The sequence below is a fragment of the Mustela nigripes genome, chromosome 3 (genome assembly GCF_022355385.1).
Source record: "Mustela nigripes isolate SB6536 chromosome 3, MUSNIG.SB6536, whole genome shotgun sequence".
In the NCBI taxonomy this organism is placed as follows: domain Eukaryota; kingdom Metazoa; phylum Chordata; class Mammalia; order Carnivora; family Mustelidae; genus Mustela; species Mustela nigripes.
Genome location: NC_081559.1, coordinates 45802634 through 45821840, shown reverse-complemented (window position 1 = coordinate 45821840; position 19207 = coordinate 45802634). Strand labels below are relative to the sequence as shown.

Genomic DNA, 19207 nt, shown 5'->3' with positions numbered 1-19207 from the left:
TGGGGTAGAAGGAGCAGAAAAAGACCCGGGGTTCATGTCCAGCTTGGCCCGCGGTCAGCTGGTCAGTACCTTTGTGCAGACGTGACCTTGGCATGCCCTTGTGTGGAGCTATTTATCTGATGAGGCTTCTTCCCTCAGGGCAGGGGCACGGGGTGAGAGGGGCCGAGGCTGGGAGCCCAGACAGGCCCGTCCCCGTGTCCCCGCGTCCTTCCTTCTGTGGGCCTGAGGGGCAGAGACATGTGAGCCAGGGCAGGGAGTCAGGCTGAGCCCCGGTTGGCCCTCCTGCCGTCCTCCCATGGGCACCTGCCCCTGCCGGGGGCCCCCCATGTCTGTAAGGGCGCTGCCACGACCCTCTCTGAGCTTGATGGCCTCTCCGAGTGCTCTGGCTCTGGGTGGCCTCTCTGGGGCCCATTGGGCCTTTCAGGCCATTCCCTGGGGCAGACCTTCCCACTGGTTTCCTTCTTTCTGAGCTCCCGGAACAGTCAGTGTGACACTAGGGGTCCAGACACAGAACCCTGGGCCATGGCCAGAGTCGGGTATTGTGGCCTTTTTGCAACAATTGTGCACACCTCTCCCCACAGTCCAGTGGACCGAGAGAGAGTGTGAGCTGGCGCTTTGGGCCTTCCGCAAGTGGAAGTGGTACCAGTTCACGTCACTGCGGGACTTGCTGTGGGGCAACGCCATCTTCCTCAAGGAGGCCAATGCCATCAGTGTCGAGCTCAAGAAGAAGGTGGGCTCCTGCCTCACTGCCCGCTCGCCGTGGCCACACGCACGAGGGGGGACCCAGTGATGGGCATCCCTGCACCCCCGGGGGAGGGCACAGCTGCCACCCCTGACCTGGGGCCCTGAGAATGGGGACGGGTAGGGAGGCTTGGGGACAGACCCAGGCAGGCTTGTGGCCTCAGGCTCAGGGAGCACTGGGGAACAGGAGCAGCTTTCTCTCCGGCTGCCGTTCAGAAGGCTCCAGTGCAGCCTAGAGGTGGGAAGGAAGCGCTCTGGGGCCTGGCCTCCATCCACTGAAGGGCTGACGGCCGCCACCCTCTCCCCTGCTGCAGGTCCAGTTCCAATTCGTCCTCCTCACAGACACTCTCTACTCCCCGCTGCCACCGGATCTGCTGCCCCCGGAGGCCGCCAAAGACCGGGAGACTCGTCCCTTCCCCCGCACCATTGTGGCCGTGGAGGTCCAGGACCAGAAGAATGGGGCCACCCACTACTGGACGCTGGAGAAGCTCAGGTGTGGGGGGGCACACCCTCTGAGCTCCTATGTCAAGGAGGGCGTTTCTCCTGCTGCAATGGCTTTTATAATCTGAAGGAAAAGTGCGGTTATAGAAGCTGCATTCTCCCTTTGCCGACGCAGTAGTGAGGTTCAGTGGGCTTTCGTGGAGGAAACGGGGGACGAGGCTCACAGTACTGCAGTGGGGGCTGCGTGGGGCCAGCACAGTCAAAGCAGGCCCCGAGAGGTGGGTGGGGAGTCTCCAGAGCCAAGCTGGGCTCTCAGAAGAGCTCAGCAGGGTGCCTCTCCACCTCAGGACCCAAGGGATCCCAGGCAGGATGGCAGAGGGGCTCGGAGGGACCTGGAGGGTTCGGACAGGGGGGTGCAGCTGTTGCTGTGAGAGCCATCTTTCATAGCCCCACCTCCGTGCTCCCCACGTGCTCAGTGTAATGTGTGACTTGATCTGGAGAGAGGCTGAGTGAGACAGAGGTCGATGCCATCAGAGGAAAGTCTGATGCTGCTGTGGTCCCCTGGGTGTGGAGGCTCCACACAGAGGCAGGTCGTGCCGGTGGGAGGGCTCTGGGCATCAGGAGGGAGAAGGAGCAGAGTTGGGCAAGGCCTCGGCGGGCAGGGCCATCCACGGGAACTGGCCACCTGGTGGGGTCTGGGCACAGGGCTGCCCAGGATGCCATGGGCCTGACCATCGGGAGATTTCGGGCACGGGTGCTGCTCTGGTGTGTGAGCGAGGTAAGGGCGGGTGGGCTGGTTTGTGTGCGACAGGTTGGCTCACCCATGAGTTGTTCGCGGGCTGACCCAGCTGGTGGGCCCCAGGGATGTCACGACGTCATCAACTATGGAGAACAGAAGATGTCATTAATCCATGCTCTCAGTCCTCCCCAGATCCAACCACACACACCCCTCCACACTCACCCTCGCACACCTTCCTCTCGTATGGCTTGTTCACACGTGGACACACGCAGGGACATGTGCTCCCCTGACTCGTGCGAGCCAGGGCCCATGCTCACAGCCCCTTCCCACCATCTTTGGGGCCATGCTGGGACTCGTGTGAGGATGAGCACCACGTTCCTGTCACTCCCGAGTTCTAGGGGGAAATGACTGCATTCTCTTTCTTCTATATGTGTTGGTTTTCCTGGGGATAATCATTTTGAAAATATTTTCTATGACTACATCCGATCACCAATCTGCCCTTTGTTCCCTTGGGTCCTAAGGGCCTGGCGACACGATCCCCCACCCCAAGCTGCCCTACCTGGGCTTTGGCAGGCCTTCTCGGTCCCCTTGCCTCCTGTTCCAGGCCTGGTCTGCCTACTCATGTCGCCTTATTGTCCCTGGGTCAGTGTCGAGGCCATTTAGCAGTGCCTCGCGTGCTCACTTGGAATTTGCTCATGGTTGACTGAGTTTGAGGAGTGAGGAGGCTCCGTCAGCAAATCACACTGAGCCTTGAGCTGCGGCCAGAGCTGAGCAGAGCCTGCTGGCTCGGTGGGAGGCATGGCCTGCCCCATGCTCCACCCATGGTGACCTCTGTTACCCCCGCCCCCACAACAGGCAGCGCCTGGACCTGATGCGGGAGATGTACGACCGGGCGGCGGAGGTGCCCTCCAGTGTCATCGAGGACTGTGACAACGTGGTGACTGGTGGAGACCCCTTCTATGACCGCTTTCCTTGGTTCCGGCTAGTGGGCAGGTGGGCACCTCCTTCCCTCCCTGGGCTGAGAGAGAGAGAGAGAGAGAAGGTGTTGGGGGCAGGGAATGGGCCTCCTCCCAAGGCCGAGACCCCTGGCTGGGGGACCCCAGCAAGAGGCCCTTTTCCACCCTGAGTTGCCTGTCCTCATCCTTCCTGGGTTTGAGGCACCTCCCCAGCCATTCTTGTCCACAGGCCAGTGGGCCCTATAATTTGGGAGACCAGAAGGGGAGGGAGTCTCGGCATTGCCACCAGGGGCTATGGCCACCAGGTTGCATGTGTCCATGGGTGTGAATGTGAGTCACCCGGTCCTCACACAACCTCAGCCACACCTGGCCAGGATCATGCCAGCGGGTGCTTTCTAGAACTTTCTGTAGCCTTCCACTGACCACACGTGCGGTTTCTCTCCAAGCCTGGGGACGGGGTGCACTTTGGTTCTCTTGTCTTTTGAAGCAACATTCCTGATGGTTTATGTGTTTGGTTTTGAACAGAAGCCCCCCCCCCCCCCCCCCCCCGTCCGTCCCTGCGAGTAGCTGGTGTTAACTTCTCTCTGTCTTGTCGTACTAACCTCAGTTCAGTCATCTCTGGCTGCAACAGCTACCCTCTTCTCAACACATGCATGAGCGAGCGCATGGCTGCTCTCACCCCCTCCCCCACCTTCTCGAGCCCCGACTCCGACGCCACCGAGCCTGCCGAGGAGCAGAGCGTGGGGGAGGAGGAGGAGGAGGAGGAGGAGGAGGAGGAGGAGGACCTGGAGGACGACGTCTTTCCGGAGCACGCGCTGTGCGACGGCCGGGACCCGTTTTACGACCGGCCCCCCCTGTTCAGTTTAGTAGGAAGGTTGGTGAGGTCAAGGACGGCATGCTGGGAAGGAACCAGCTCTTTTACGCAGGAGCACTGCTGCGGGCACAATTCGACCGCCGCCAGGGCAGCTCCCCGGACCCCCAGGCCGAGGCAGGCCGCGGGGCTGGCCTCCCCGAGCAGAGTGCGTGAGGGAGCGAGAGGGCTCCTGGCCATCCTGGAGTATGCCCAGCGGGGACAGTTAGGGTCCCAGTCCCGGAAGGGGCCCTGCACCCAGAGCACGGCCCTCCGGCTCCAAGCAGGCAGAGCTCCTCCAGCAGACAGGCTGTAGAACCCTGGGAGGGAGTCCGTGGGGGCATCTGGGAGAGTGGGGGTTTGCGTCTCTGCACGCACCTCCTGCTGAGGCGGCTTCACTCCCCTCAGCCTCCTTCTGCTGTTGCCCCAGAGGGGGTGGCTTCCAGTTTGCTCTCCCTGCCACACCCTCTGGGAGAAGGAGCAGAAGCCAGAAGAGACCGTCCTGGAGGGCAGGAAGGAAGAGCTGGCGCTCAGGCAGGGGCCGGTCTACTTTGCAAGCCTGGGGCCCAGTGGATCCTGCCTCTCCTCGAGCCTTTCTCCGTCCGAAGGTGAGGACAGTTCGTTCCTCCTCATCTCCAGCCTGTCCTGGAGAGACACGGCACACAGGGCCCATGCTTCTTGGGAAGTGCCCTTTACAGAAACGGCCCGTTACAGTTTCTGGACAGAAGAGGGAAGACAAGGTCAGGAGATGGAGCAGAGGCCCCGGGGCACCCCAGACCTTGCCGGCAGATTGGGCAGATGCAGCTGCCATTAATGGTTTTATGACCGTGGAATGGGAGCAAAAGAGGTGAAGGAGAACTCTAGAAACCCAGCTGCAGTGGTAGGATGTTTGGCTCACAGGACAACTGCATTTAGATTTGAGGAACATATGAAAAGCACAAGATGGTTTCAACGGTGACCTTCTCTGAGTCTGAGATTGTTTCCTTGGGCTAAGCCAGTGGGAGCCTTTGCAGGTCTTGACCTTGGAGCACCAGGCCTGGAAACTGAAGGCTGAGGCTGGCCCCAGATTAGGAACTTCACATGGGGAGCCCTTGGGTGCAGACCCCGGAACGAAAGCCCCCCCACCCTGACTTCTCTTGGAAAGAAGCAGGCTCCCGCAGGTGTATGTCAGATTTATTCTGACCGGGTTTCCGTGGGTGTGACATGTTGGCCTCCTGGATGCAAATGTGGGCTCTCTCCCTTGGAGATGCCCCACGTCTGGGCCTCCCTGAGCCCGTCAGGGGGCTGAAGCCCTGGGGGCCAGCTCCTCGCAGGCCTCTAGAAAGCCCTGGGTTGTGGGCCCGGGAATCGCTCCGCTGTCAGATAGGCGTGGGCTCAGGGTGCAGGGGAGCGAGGGTACCAGGAGAAACGGGGTGTGGGCTCTGCAGTCTCAGCCAGAAAGAGCTGGGTCCTTCCAACATTCTCCCCCCCTGTGGATTTGAGATGTTACAAAACAAGCAAACCAAACGAAAGTCATCAGTGAGAGGCCAGCCCCCCTCAGCGGGCGGTCTGTGAGGGGCTTCATTTGGAAAAGTCCCCATCTTTTCGGTTTGGCAAGAATTGGCTTCTCCCGCGTGGCAGCTGTGCAGGCCAGGCCCTGAGAAGGACCCTATCTTTGGTTCCCTTTAATCCTTCTGGTAGCTGCTGGCTCTCTCGCCAAAGCTTAAGCAGAATTGGGGTGCCCACTCTTGTCTCCCTTCGGAAAGGCTTTCCTGGCCCCAGCATGCGTCTCTGCACCTCACCAGCCTCGTGGTTAGCCCCGCCTCCTCCCCTCCCGCCACACGCAGCCCTGGCTCTGTGCTCTGCCGCCTCCTCTCTCTCTGGGCGGGTTTCAGCCTGCTTCAAGGTGCCCTCCCCCATGGATGAGCCCCCCCCCCCCCAGCGTGGGCCACCCACATCTGAACCCTGGGCTCCTCGCCCGTGGCCAGGATTAGCCCCCCAGTGGCCTCTCCCTCTGGTGGTCTGGGGTGCCAGGTGAAGTGGGGAGGTGGGATGGGCTGACCTGGGCAGAGGAAGGGGGTCTGGGGACTCTGGTCTGCCCCCCACCACTGAAAATCCTCCTGGCCAGGAGCACTGCTTTCAGAAGCTGGACGGCCGGGAGCTGCAGAGAGGAGGGTGAGGGGCTGGCTGCCAGGGTGCAGGGAAGGAGGGCAGGGGAGTGGGAGGGGGACAACCCAAGGGAAGCATTCCAGACTCTGTGGAACAGTGCTGACCTGTTTTGGGTCCACACTGTGCCCCCTGGGCTGGCGTGGCCAGTCCCTCAGCTCCCAGCTCAGTGCCTTGTGCACAGGGCCGATCAGCCCGAACTGTCACCGGTGATGCTATGAGCCCCTCTGTGTGCAGTGGGTGAGCTCTGGCTGGCAGAGGCCCTTCGGGCAGCACTGGGCAGTTCTGGCCTTTGGTGGCTGAGGCTGATATCAGACTTTCTGGCACTTATGGGGCAGTGCAGGGGAGGCCAGTGTCTGGGCCGTGGGCCCCGTTTCCTCATGTCCTGGCTTCTGTGGGTCAGGCTGAGCTCTGCCTGGGCTGTGGGGTCTTTCAGGCTGCCGGCCCTGGGGATGGTGACTGCTGGGCTCCCAAGGTCCCTTCTGGGTGATGTGCTCACCACCATCTCATGATTAGATCCTGGGGATTCTGGGGAGGGGTCAGGAAGAAGAGCGGCCCCAGCATCCAGCACCAGATGCTCTCTTGCCTTCTGGGGGTGTCCCCCCCTGCCCACGTGTGCCCCAGGGGAGCATGTGTACACGCATTCACTCATTGCTGGGTTAGGACCTTCAGAGCCGGGGAACGGGGTCGGCCATGGACCCCAGGGGTCTTTTTCATTAGGTAATCCCCCACTTCCCACCACAGGGTCCCCCAAGGCCCTAGCCCTGGGAGGCCCTGCCTCTGGGAGCACAGATAGGATGGGTCTTGTGTAAGGATCTGAACTCGGGCTTTGCTGTGCTCAGTGTCATAAGGGCTCAGAATTTCCTTCTCATCTGACAGAATGAAATCCTAAAAAATCAGGAAAGAACTGATCTCCTAATTAGCAGGTGGGCACTGCACCTGCCGGAGCTGGAGAGCAGCCAGGCTTTGGGTTTAAACCCTAGCCCCCGGCGCCTTCCTCTCTGTTCTTGAGCCTGATGTGCAGATCTGCAGAGGGGCACTAATGTCCTCGTTCACCAGCTCTGATGCACACCTGGGAGAGGAAGGTGCAGGCACCTGAGCTAAGATGCAGTGGGGGTCAGGGCAGCCCCGTGTCCACTGCCAGGATGTGAGGAGTGGGCGTCTGGGAAGAGACAGGTATAGTGCTGCCCTGAAGTGGATGGCCCTGTTGTCCGGGGTCAGCCCCCACCAGCTCCGGGTGCAGTGAACAGCTAGGACTCCATCACGGCTTTTTCATCACGATTTGGGCCTTGAGGTCACAAGTGGCCCAGCCCCCATCTGGTTTGTGGGAACCTCGGATCTGCACAGTGATGCAGGTTCTTAGGCCCATGGTTGGCAACGGGACAGAAAGAGTCCATTTGGGACGAGCACAGCAGGTTTTGTGATGCAAGGTCTCAAGGAGAGAACCGGGTCAGGGCCGGCCTGTCCCTGCCCTGACCTAGACTGGGCCCTGCCCTCCGCCTCCATCTCTCAACATGTCCATGCCAAGGTGGGTGCTGGCCAGCCCTGGCCAGTCCCTGTCAGCGGGGTGCCCTAGGTTGCTGCAGCAAGGGGCTTCTGCTCCCTGGGCCTTGGGCTCCTCTGTGAGTGGGGCCAGCGCTGGCTTCTGCTAGCCGTGCCCATGTCTTGTCTTGGTGGGTGGTCAGGGGCAGCAGAGCCCCCACCCTGGTCATCCACCAACACTGCTGCTCCCTTGGAGCAGTCCTTCTCTGGGGTGTTCCCGGAGAGGGCTCTTTGCCGGGAAGGAGAGGGGCTCCAGGAAGCCATTGGGCGCAGACACTCGGGGTGACACTGAGCCCCTGAAACAGCACAGCCTTTCCCTTTTGCCGGCGCCTATCTCGGTCTGGGGGTGCCCAGCAAGTAAGGGAATGTTGGCAGAGACAGAGCCACTGCTGAGTCAGACAAACATGGCTATAAGGGGTTACACGATGGGAGTGCTGGGAGCAGAGAGTGCCTGGGGTGTCCTGGGACCGGGAGGGTGCTGAATGGCAGGCTCGGCTAGCACCGAGGGTGTGTGGAAGTCTGGTTGGAGCCCTGAGCCTTCTCTGGCTGCCGTGGGGGCCACCGGGGAAGCACAGGTGTGGCCAGCCCTCGGCGGGGACGTTTGGGGTGGAAGAAGAGCCAAGTGGTGCCCAGCTTTCTAAACCTCTGTGGATGGAGGAACCACAATGGAGTGGGGCGCCAGGGCCTGGAATTGGGGCCCTTGAGGAATGGCCTCCCCATGCCTACAGCTGTAGGGAGTCCTTTGGGAGCTCAGGTATAGGGCGAGGCCGGTGGCTCAGCCTGGGTAGTGTCTGAGCTCTGAACAAGCCGACAGGGGCAATGGTGGGGTGACATCTCTCTCTTCTCCTCCCAGTACCCACCTGGCCTGCGCACTGTGACCTTCCCTCCCCCACCTCCCCTTCACCCCCCACTCCCAGTGTTGCTCTTGCTTTTGTACCTCCTTGATTCTCCCTGACTGAGGCCGTGGGCCTCCCTCCCCAACCTCTGGTCCTTCTTCCCTTCTGGGTCCAAATCCTTCCCATCCTTGCCCAAGCTGGACCTCTCTCCTGGGAGCCCCCAGCTTCCCCAAGATTTTCCTGGGAGCTCAGGGCTGTTGAATGCCATGCCCTCACCTGTCACTCTGTGCTTGGATGGGAGGGCAAGTTGGGGACAGGTCCTGTGGTGAAGGATGAGCAGAGCGGCGGGTTTTTGCCAGAGTTAGGCCACACTATGCCCGCCTGTCCTGTGCCCGGAGTCCTCCTGGGCAGGCTGCCCCTGACCAGGGAGGAGCTGTGCTCCACACCAGCCTACACACCTGGCCCAATGGCCCACGTATTCCAGGATTCTCATGGTCCTCTTGGCTATCTGAGTGACCTCTGCACATAGACTAGCTGGGAGCTGGGCAGACTCCTGGGGTGACATGGCCACTACCCTGTCGGTCCTGCCACTTGCCGGGGGCACAGCTGAGCCAGTCGGATGGGAAGAGCCTTGGGTACTCTGTGAGTGGCTGATGGGGACTCACCGAGCAGTGCAGGGCAGTCTAGGGGGTCCTCAGGGCTCTGCTCAGCCCACTTCTCTGGCACAGAGGTGGGGGTGGTGTCCTGTTGGCCAACTCTGAGCTCCTGCCTGCTGTGTTTCTGGAAGGATCTGAGAAGGAATTGAGCTCTGTTCTGCCGTGGGAGCCCTCTGTGGGGTGCTGAGGCCAGGGGTCACTGGGAAAGGGGTGGGAGGCAGAGGGACTGCGGGCATCATTGCCAGTGTGAGGGTCATAGCTCGGCGTGGCCGGGTCCCCAGGTCCTCCTCCTCCTTGAAGCAGGCTGAAACCTCCCTCCTCAGCTCTCAGACAGCGGGTATGGCCCTGCGGGCTCAGCCCTGTGCCAGCCCCACTCGCACTTCCTCTCTGCCTGCCCCGCGCACGCCCTCCTCCTCCTCTGTCCCTGTGCCTCCTCCTGTCTCCTGCGCAGCCCACTGACTGCCCCCCTGCCTCACCCCCCTAGCACAGCCCCCGCCCGCCCTGCCTGCCCGTTGCCCTGGCTGCTTGGCTCCTCGCTCTGCTTCGCCGTGTTGTGTCGTGAGCCCGGGCCGTGCTGCCGCCAGCGCTGCTCCCAGCCTGCACCGGGAAGGCCCTGACCTTGGCCTCTGCTCCCCCAGGGCCTTCGTGTACCTGAGCAACTTGCTGTACCCCGTGCCCCTGGTGCACCGTGTGGCCGTCGTCAGTGAGAAGGGAGAGGTGAAGGGTTTCCTTCGCGTGGCCGTCCAGGCCACCTCAGGTGCGTGTGGGGCAGCCCTGGGTGGGAGGTCCCCGTGGGCACTACACCGTGGCCAGCACGCTGCTGGCCTCCTCTGTTTGTCCTGCCCCCAGGCTAGCATGCAGTCTGCCAGCACTCAGGAGGGTCTCCGGGAGCAGCTCCTGCTTCCCAGCTCCAGGTTCTGTCCTTTCAGACTATCCTGGGTTGGATCTGACGGGTCAGGGACAGGGTGCTGATACTGTGCAGGCTGAGCCCACTGTATCTCAGGGGCCCCCTGTCTCCCATCGGGTAGCCCCAGGTGGACCCAGATCCCAGCGTGGGGCAGAGTACTGCTCTGTCCTGGCTCCCTGCCATGTCTGAGCCCAGCACAGGCGTGCAGACCCCGGACCATGGCCACCTCCACAGCAGTAGCTTTCAGAGCCTCTTTCCAGGCTCCCTACTGGGTCTGTCCTTCAGACCCCTTGGCCTCTCTGGAGCTGGCCTTTCCGCCCAGAGGCCATGGACCCTCCACAGTGGTCTGCAGGTCAAATCCCCTGGCTGCAGAGGCAGGTACCTCCTGCTGCTGAGCCCCCTCCGCCTGGCAGGGTCCCAGGACCCCGAGCCACAGAGTGAATGCCTTTGAGCCTGGGTGTGCTTCCCTGTAAGTGGCATCCCACGGGAAACTTCCCACCCAACAGACGTGTTGAAAGACCATTTCAGAACATAGCTGTGAACACGCTTATCTGAGTAGAAACCGCAGGCCTGAGGGCCTGTGCTCATGCTCTAATGGCCTTTATGGCCTTCGTGGCCCTCGGGCCCTCGGTCCCTGACCCGTGGTCTCGCCCTGTGGCCTTGCTCTGCCCCCTCCCCACGGCCTTGGCAGCCTGGATGCCCTGGGGAGTTCGATGGCAAAGCGTCTCTAGGACAAGATGAGGCCGGGCCGTGCAGAGCACGAGCCCCCCACCGGCACAGCCCCGTGCCGCCCACCCCCACCGGGATGACCCAGCCACGAAAGGGGGCTCTGGTTGTACTTTTGGGACCCTTTTGCCAAATTCTCACTGGCCTACAGTTTTTAGGTGCTCTTCATAGTGTGTTCCAGTCGTGTCACTGCCGTGCCAAGACCTCTGGGATCCTGAGTAGGGGGAGGACAGAAACAGATACTCAGGACATCCAGGGCCATCCTCATTCCTCACAGGGAACCCTGTCCCTGTAATCCTGGGGGGGGGCTCTGTCCCCTGGACCTTAGCCCTCTGCGACCCAGGCTGAGCCTCAGTGAAGTCGGTCCCACTGAGCAGCCTGCTTTATGGGCCTGTGCTGTCTGTTTGGACACATGGGACTCTCCCTGTCTAACGCTATGGCGGACAAGCAGCTACTTCAAAAAGCTCCAGTGCTCACAGATCCCACCTGGCCTGCGAGGTTCTGCTTGTTGGACCCTCAAGCGCTAAACTGTGCCGAGCTCAGGTCCTAGACCAGCCCCGGGACCCTGGGCAGCCCTGCTGTGCTCTCCACAGCAGGGCTGTCCCCTCTTGAAGGCCCCAGAAGAGGTGGTTGGAGCCCCTGGAGGGTCCGAGAGGCCTCCCAGGGTGGGGTCCGCTGGAGTCGGGGTTGGGGAGGGGATGGAAGCCAGGTGTCCCTGGGGCAGCAGGACAAGGGGTGGGAAACAACGGGAAATCCTGGACTCTGTGAAGGGAGGGGAATGGGGGGCATGTGGGGAGCAGGTATGGAAGCTGAGTGAGGGCTGTGTGGGGGCTGTTGAGGGTCCAGATGGAGGACAGTGCAGGCCTGCAAAGGTGATGGCAGAGGGACAGTTGTGATTCTGGGGGTGAAGCTAGGAGGGCCCTGTGGTGTGGGCTCAGCTGGAGCATCTAAGTCTGCGGTGGGTGGTGGCGGCCGGGACTCAGTAGAGGGGCAGGGGTCATAGCTCGGTTTTGAGAATGTGGAGTCTGTAGCCCCATCAGGGCCGGCTATGCTGAGGAGGCAGCCCCCTCTTGGACCTGGAGACATACAGGCTGGTGGGCTGTGTGCCCGGGACAGCGCCCTGGGTGTTCTGGAACTGTGGTTGGGGACCACACTTGGGGACCCCCGTCCTGGGTCAGAGCCCGTCCCTGTTCCTGTGCCTTCCCCTGCCTGGCGGCTCCGACTGACTTTGCCAAGCCCTCCTGGGGACCAGCAGGGCCCTGACGGTGCACTTGTTCCCATTGTAGCTGACGAGGAGGCCCCTGACTATGGCTCTGGCGTCCGGCAGTCAGGGACGGCCAGAATCTCCTTTGACGACCAGCACTTTGAAAAGGTAGGCGCAAAGGTTGGCCTCCCTTCCAACACCAACGACCCTCTTCCTGCCTGACCCCAGAGGGTCCTGGCATGCCTGCACTGCTCGGGACCTGCCTGGCAGGCCCTGGGTCCTCCTTAGCCTGGTTCCTCTCTTCCCAGGCCCCATCCTCGGGGCCTCTCTTACTGTCTAACTTGTCCTGACCCATGGGGTCCATCTGTCTCCTCACTTTGCCCTCCCCTGGGTCTGTGCCTGCTTTCCCCACCGGCCTTTGGCTGTATGGGCCACCACACGCCAAGATGCCCCCACTGACCCGCCCTGACCCAGCTTGCTGTCCCGGACACTGTTTCCATCTTTGCCCTGCCCTGACACTGCAGCAAGAGCTAGAGGGGCCCCTCCACACAGTCCTGGGCTGGCCCTGCTCTGGTGCCAAAGGACAGGAACTGCCCCCTGCCGGGTCCTCACTCAAAGGAGATGGTGCTTTCCAGCTGTGCTCCCTGTTCTGCTCTCAGGCCCAGAGTAGAGGAGGGGAGGGTCCTGCCCAGCGCCCCCAGACTGGGCTCCGCTCACAGAAGGCTCCTCCCCTCTCCATCTTAAGGCTCTTTCCTAGCCCATCCCCACCAGGCTGCCCAGCACTCCACCTGAACCATTCCCCACGTTCCCCTCTGCAGCCCACACAAACTGAGGCTGAGGGCGGTGGGCACCCACTAGGCAGGGGCGGGTCTAGATCACGGGTCTGCAAAGGCCCTGGCCTGGCTCTGGGGTCCTCAGTGGGTGGTGTGGCCTCACCCTGAGCTGGTTCCCTCTGACTCTGGCCCCCAACCCACCCAGTTCCAGTCTGAATCCTGCCCAGTGGTGGGGATGTCCCGCTCGGGGACCTCCCAGGAAGAGCTGCGCATCGTGGAAGGTCAGGGCCAGGGTGCAGACGCCGGGCCCTCGGCCGACGAGGTCAACAATAACACCTGCTCAGGTAGGGGGCCACCCCACCCACCATGGTCCAGAGGGCTCACCCCCTCTTGGCTCAGCCCCCACTGCCAGGGTCCCCCAGGGAGGCTGTAGGACGTTCCTGGGACAGCAGCCGTGTGGGCTCCTCACCTGATCCCGGGCTTTAAGCCCTGCGGAGGTCCTGCCACATTGCTCTGCCCTCGGCCCCCCAACAGCTGTGTCTCCGGAAGGCCTCCTCCTGGACAGCCCTGAGAAGGCCCCTCTGGACGGGCCGCTGGACGCCGCCCTGGACCATCTACGCCTGGGCAACACCTTCACCTTCCGTGTGACCGTCCTGCAGGCGTCCAGCATCTCTGCTGAATACGCCGACATCTTCTGCCAGTTCAAGTGAGCCCCATGCCCTGTGCCGGCTGCGGGTCCCCACCCCACAGCCCCTGTGCCCAGCCAGTGCCTCCTCTCCTTTTACAGCTTCATCCATCGCCACGATGAGGCCTTCTCCACGGAGCCCCTCAAGAACACAGGGAGAGGCCCCCCACTCGGCTTCTACCATGTCCAAAACGTACGTCCTGAGGACCCCCTCTCCCCTCCACCGCAGCCGCCCCAAAGCTGAGCCCGGCGGCAGTCACTGTGCGTCATACCTTGTCCCGGTCCTGAACCCCGGCCGTGAGCTGGGGTGTGAGGGCACAGGGACTCAGGTGCCAGGTGGGGGCATGTGCTGTCACTGGGCAGTGGGGGCCTCAGTGGGCTTAAGACTGGGGCTGGGGCCCCTTGGGCAGGTATGAACATGAGCTGTCTAGGGTACCCAGCGTGGTGCTGGCTGGTGTGGGGAAGAAGCAGAGAGAGCATACAGAGGGTCCCCGGGTGCTTGGGCACAGTCTGGAGAGGTCGGGGAAGCCCTAGGCAGGAAGTGTCCCCAGCCTGGCAGTCAGGAGAGCAGGGGCTTCCGAGTGGAGTCAGAAGAACAGGGCTCATGAGGCCGGAGGCCGGAGGCCGGAGGCCGGAGAACAGGGCTCACCGGCCGCTGGCCATCACCTGGCCGTAATGGTGCCATTAAGGGCTGAGGCCTCGCGTGCACGCCAAGGAGTGTGAAACAGATGTGGCCAGTACAGCTTGTGGGTGTGTGGCCTGAGTGGTCCCGCGCCCACACTCGAAAGGGCCCCCCAGACCAGCCCGTCCTGAGCCTCGGGTTCTCAGCCAGGGAAGCAAAGTCAGGCGTGAAGGTGTGCACACCTGGTGGGCTCATTTCCTGGGCACCCTGGACAGAGCCCACTTACTGGTCAACCTTAACAAAGCCACGGCCCCTCCACGTAGGAGGCCAGAAGCTTGAGATCAAAGCCTGGATAGGGTCGTTCTGTGGAGACTGTGAAGGAGACTCCATGCCAGGCCTCTGCTGGACAGGCAGACGCCCTCTTCTCCCTGTCCTCCCGTGGTCATGCCTTTGTGTCTGTCTGTGTGTCCTGATATCCCCTTTCCATGAGGACACAGCTACATTGGCTTAGGGCTCCCTGGTGCCCTTGTTCTAACTTGGGATTACCTCTACAAAGATCCTATCTCTGAATACAGATCTGGGCGTCAGAACTGCAACACAGGAATGGGGAGTGTCGGGAACACAATTTAACCCATACCCCTCGATGAGCAGGCAAGGGCCCAAGAAGGGTCCCTGCAGGCCACAGAGGTGCCTCTGCCCCCTCTTGAGCTTCATGTTCTGAAAGGGCACTCTCGGGAGGCTGGCCTTTGTCAGGGCTGGAAGGACGAGGGAGGAGCATCACCCCCTTGTCGGCAGAGGTCGGGCCCAGCCAGGGTCTCCAGTCTGGCTCTCTGGGGAGGCCGAGCTGTTAACCTCTGCGACCCTCCTGCCCCTCCCCTGTGGCATGGCCTCACCCTCCCACCTGCCCTCCTTACCTGCCAGATCGCGGTAGAGGTGACCAAGTCCTTCATCGAGTATATCAAGAGCCAGCCCATCGTGTTCGAAGTCTTTGGTCACTACCAGCAGCACCCATTCCCACCCCTCTGCAAGGACGTGCTCAGGTCAGCACCCCCAAGTTGGGGTGGGTCGGAGGGCCCTTCTCAAGGGTGCAGGCCCTCTCCCTTCCTTACCAGTGAAGCTGCCCTGACCCAGGCAGGCCTCCGATGCCCACCTTCCCCATCGACAGGGCGGCCGGGCACCCAAGGTCAGCAGGATCCAGGAGAAATGAGAGACATCCCTCCAGGACTGAGCAGCAAGGTTCTTAAAGAGGACTGCTGTCTAGACCTTGCCCTCGTGGCTAGGGGCTGTGTATTGGGGCCAGGGAAACAGGGGCTGGGTGGGGGAATGGCCAGGGAGGTGCATGAGGCAGACTGCTCCTGTCTCCTGCAGAGAAAGCCACTCTGGGCCCAGCAGTTCCAGGCTCCTGGAGTCATTAGACCCCAGACAGCATGAGGGAACATCCTTCCATCTCCCTCATCTCCTGTGACCTCCCCTGGGCTCTGTGGGTGGGCCAGGTGTCCCTTGTGCTTTTCCCAACCGCCACCTGGTGTGGGGAGAACCGCAGACAGGCTTCTGGGGCTAGGGGAGCCTCTTGCCACTCCCATTGCCCTCTCTGCTGTCCTGAGGGACCCGGAGCTATGCAGGGGCTCCAGAGTGTTGGAGAAAGAGAAAGGCCGTGAGGAGTGCTGGTACCCAGGTATCTGGCCCCACAAGGCTCATCTGTCCTTGGGGTGCTGAGGGAGGCTCTGTCCTGGAAGCCCTGGACGGAGAACTAGAGTCCGATCTCACCCAGTTCTCACGGGCTTGGTCTGGGGTCCCCACGGGCCTCCTCCCGCATCCAGGCTGGTGAAGGCCTGAGCCTGGGGCCTTTCCTGGGACCTGGGAGGCAGACGGGGACCTGGAGCAGGTAGCGCTGTGAGCTCCTGCTGCTGCTCCTGCCCTTGGCTCCAGCTGTGGCTTGGGGGCCTGGAGACCTGCCTGCAGTTGCCTCACCCCGGCGCCTCTCTCTCCACAGCCCCCTGAGGCCCTCGCGCCGCCACTTCCCGAGGGTCATGCCGCTGTCCAAGCCAGGTACCCCGGGGCTCTCCTGCGTCCACCCCTGGGGGAGCGATGGGCTCGTGCTGCCCTGATGTGTCCCCACACCTTGCCGGGACATGGCAGGCTGGGTTTCCCACCCGTGGTGTCTCTCTCCTGTCACTCCACAGTGCCTGCCACCAAGCTCAGCACACTGGCGCGGCCCTGCCCTGGGCCCTGTCACTGCAAGTACGACCTCCTGGTCTACTTCGAGATCTGCGAGCTGGAGGCCAATGGCGAGTGAGTACCCTCACTGGCTATGGCCAGGCTGCCCGGGCCATAGCCTCGGGCTGGTGTGCATGGCTGTCCTTGCCTGGCTGACTCTGTCTTCCCTGGACTGGACCGCCTCCTCTCGGCCAGAGGCGGGAGCTGCTTTTCCTGTTCCCACCCTTCATCTCCTCTGGGCGCACAGGTATGTGTTGGGGAGTGTGGGGGGTGGGGGGTTTGCCTCACTCATCTCTCTTTCGCAGTTACATTCCTGCAGTCGTGGACCACCGTGGCGGGATGCCATGCATGGGGACCTTCCTGCTTCACCAGGTGCGAGGTGCTCCCTGCCCCTGCCTGCCTGTGCTCCCCACCCTGGGGGCCCCAGGCCATCTGAACATGTCTTCTCTCCTGGCGCTGGGCAGGGCATCCAGAGACGGATTACCGTGACCCTGCTGCATGAGACAGGCAGCCACATCCGCTGGAAGGAAGTTCGAGAGCTGGTCGTGGGTGAGTGAGATGAGTGCGGGCTGCCTTAGGGGCTGGGGTGGGTTGGCAGGAAGACTCCTGTCCAGGCCAGATGCCTGAGCTCTAACCACAGTGCTGCCCCAAGTCTACGTGACTTTGGCCAAGTCGCTGAACCTCTCTGTGCCTCAGTCCCTTCCCTGGAGAGGAAAGCTCGGGCTACGGTGATGCTGCCCCATTTCTGTGGAGTCCCCTGCTGTCAGCCACGCTGGTGCGGATGGCAGAGCTGGGCCCTCCCACAGACCTGCAGGCACGAGGCTGAGGGCACTCACCCTCTGAAGCCTGTAGCGGAGCGCCGGTCCTTGCCTCTTCCTGCTGTCAGCAGTCTGTGGGGACTGCCTGGCCCTCCTCGGCTTAGGGACCCTTCAGGTGGCCTCTTCTTGGGAGGACCTAGATCAGGACCCACCCCCTCCAGTATGACCACAGCTCAGCTAAGTACATCCACCAAAACCTTGGCTCCAAATAAAGTCACGTTCTCAGGTCCTGGGGGTCAGCACGATGCATCCTTTGTGGTGGTGGTGGGGGACACACAGGGAGAGAACACACAGTTCAACTCACAGTGGTTGCCATGGACCTCGGACATTTTCTTTTGCCAAGCTGTGAAGAGTTTGTTTTCCAGTTTCCCTTCAAGGGCTCAGAGGATTATCTGTCCTTCCCCTATGGGTCTCTCCGGAAACCCCTTCCTGGGCCTTTCTGTGGTCAGGAGGGCTGCCACTGGAGGGTCCTGTCCTGGGTCTCATGGGGGGCCCTGAGGGCGTGGTTGCAGGGATGCCACTGCCAGAAGCCATATGCTGGGCCCCAAGGTGTAGGACTGTGGGCTTCTGGGGGCCCAAGACAAATGCTTTCATTTTAGCCATTTGGTATCTGTGTTCACACAAATCCTAAAAGGCTGGAGCTAGCAAATCCTCCTTTGAGGTGTTTAGGGCAAGTTTAGGGAATCAACCTAAAGAATGAGATGCAGCACGTACCCCGCCGGCACCCAGACCTCGTGCAGATGGGAGGGCTTGCCCCATGTGTGGGCAGAGGAGGGAAGCTGCTGGGAGGAGGGGGGAAAACTATGAACACCAAGGCCCTACTCTGGGTTGAGGGCTCTGGGCGCTGTCTCTCTGGGCCTCCTAAACGAGATAGACTGGGAAGGGGCGTCTCTGCCCAACAGGGGCCCCCAGGCATCACGCTTGCCAGCGGGGTGCCTGACCACACACATGGGCAGAGAGCTGCTGACGTCGTGCCCTAGGAGCCGAGGAGGTCAGGGGCCAGCCCTGGAAGGAGCTTTTTAGCTCCAGTCAAGCCACGGGGCACTCCACCTCCCACTATGGGGGTCACACCCTGGGAGCACTTTTGGGGGGACCCCACCCCTGCCTCCTCCCAGAACCCAAATGCTGCAAGAAGATTCCAGGAGGTGGGGCAGGTAACTCCAGCATACATGGCCACAGACTCCTGGCCAGGGCCTGGGCTCCGCCTCACCCATGTGTACGGGGGACAAAAGGCCAGTCTTCCTGCATGGCTTAATGGAGAAAATTCAGTGTCTGTTTCTTCCCTGACGAAGCGGAGTGTTCTGGTATCTAACACTACTGGGGCAAGAAATGACACACCAAACCACCAGCAGGATTCTTGACTCATAGACGTTGTGGCGCCTTCCCCAGACATGACCGCCATCCCAGGGGGCGACTTAGGGGGCTCTGCAAGAAGTGTGCCCTGCAGAGAGATTAACAACCAGATGGTCCTTCCTCCCCTCCTTTCCTCTCCTTTCCCTCCTTCATTCTCCCTTCCTTCTAGTATAAAGAGAAGAAGGAACATTTTTCCTTCTCTTGCTAAGATTTCCTTTCCTAACAAGGGCCTGTGCATTCTAGGCTGAGTGGTTAGAACCTCTCAGTTGGGTGCAAGAGAGACCGATGTGGAGAGAGAGACTTATTTATGGCTGATAAACTAGACACTGAGATTGTGGGAGGACGGAGGGCAGGGTGGTACGCTGAGTGCCGGCGCCCGGGATTGGCAGAGACGCTGCCGCGGCCTCGCTGTCGGGTGCTCCTGTGGGCCCAGGGGGAGTCGGTTCCCTGACGCGGCCGCAAGATTCCGGCGTGCCGGTCCAGGCAGGGACCTAGCACCTGCGTGTCCTCCTGGGAGATGACTGGACTGTGGCCTTTCCTGTAGGTCGAATCCGAAACACACCAGAAACTGATGAATCCCTGATTGACCCGAACATCTTGTCTCTCAACATCCTGTCCTCTGATTACATCCACCCGGCCCAGGATGACCGGTGAGTGCCCTCCGGGCAACAGTGGGTTCTGTTCCCAGCTCCCTGGAGACAGAGTCCAGGTCAGGACCCGGGGTGTGTCCTCAGCCCGCCACAACTGCAGTGGACCTGGCTGTGTGAGGTCTTGGGCCTGTCCAGCCACAGAACTTTCGGGCCTTCCTTTCTGACACCTGCAGAACGGGTGCTGGGAGGGGAGGCCTGGCCTCCGAGTCCCTTGGTGTGTGTGTCTGCACGTTGTCCCATCACAGCTCACACATTTGTCCAGCCTGTTCATTTGGTCACCTGGCGGAAGGGCAGTGGGTGTTGAGGATGGCTGAGCTGGGTTCTGTCCTAGGAGTTTCGGGGGTGA

General features: G+C 61.7%; 1 protein-coding gene across 27 annotated transcripts in view; it reads left to right on the top strand.

Annotated features, from left to right (window-relative positions):
- Positions 1–19207, top strand: part of KIF1A (kinesin family member 1A) — a 91178-nt gene that overhangs the window by 51925 nt on the left and 20046 nt on the right. For 12 of the 27 annotated variants that reach the window (XM_059393868.1, XM_059393867.1, XM_059393866.1 and 9 more), the window contains 15 exons: positions 582–730; positions 1056–1234; positions 2777–2914; positions 3485–3751; positions 9545–9663; positions 11826–11911; positions 12722–12860; positions 13051–13222; positions 13304–13394; positions 14745–14863; positions 15817–15872; positions 16007–16115; positions 16346–16412; positions 16505–16589; positions 18756–18861. In XM_059393868.1, coding sequence (XP_059249851.1) covers positions 582–730; positions 1056–1234; positions 2777–2914; positions 3485–3751; positions 9545–9663; positions 11826–11911; positions 12722–12860; positions 13051–13222; positions 13304–13394; positions 14745–14863; positions 15817–15872; positions 16007–16115; positions 16346–16412; positions 16505–16589; positions 18756–18861 — 1882 coding nt within the window. The remainder of the gene's footprint in view (positions 1–581; positions 731–1055; positions 1235–2776; positions 2915–3484; positions 3752–9544; positions 9664–11825; positions 11912–12721; positions 12861–13050; positions 13223–13303; positions 13395–14744; positions 14864–15816; positions 15873–16006; positions 16116–16345; positions 16413–16504; positions 16590–18755; positions 18862–19207) is intronic. The other 15 variants (XM_059393878.1, XM_059393877.1, XM_059393876.1 and 12 more) reach the window with 2 other exon arrangements.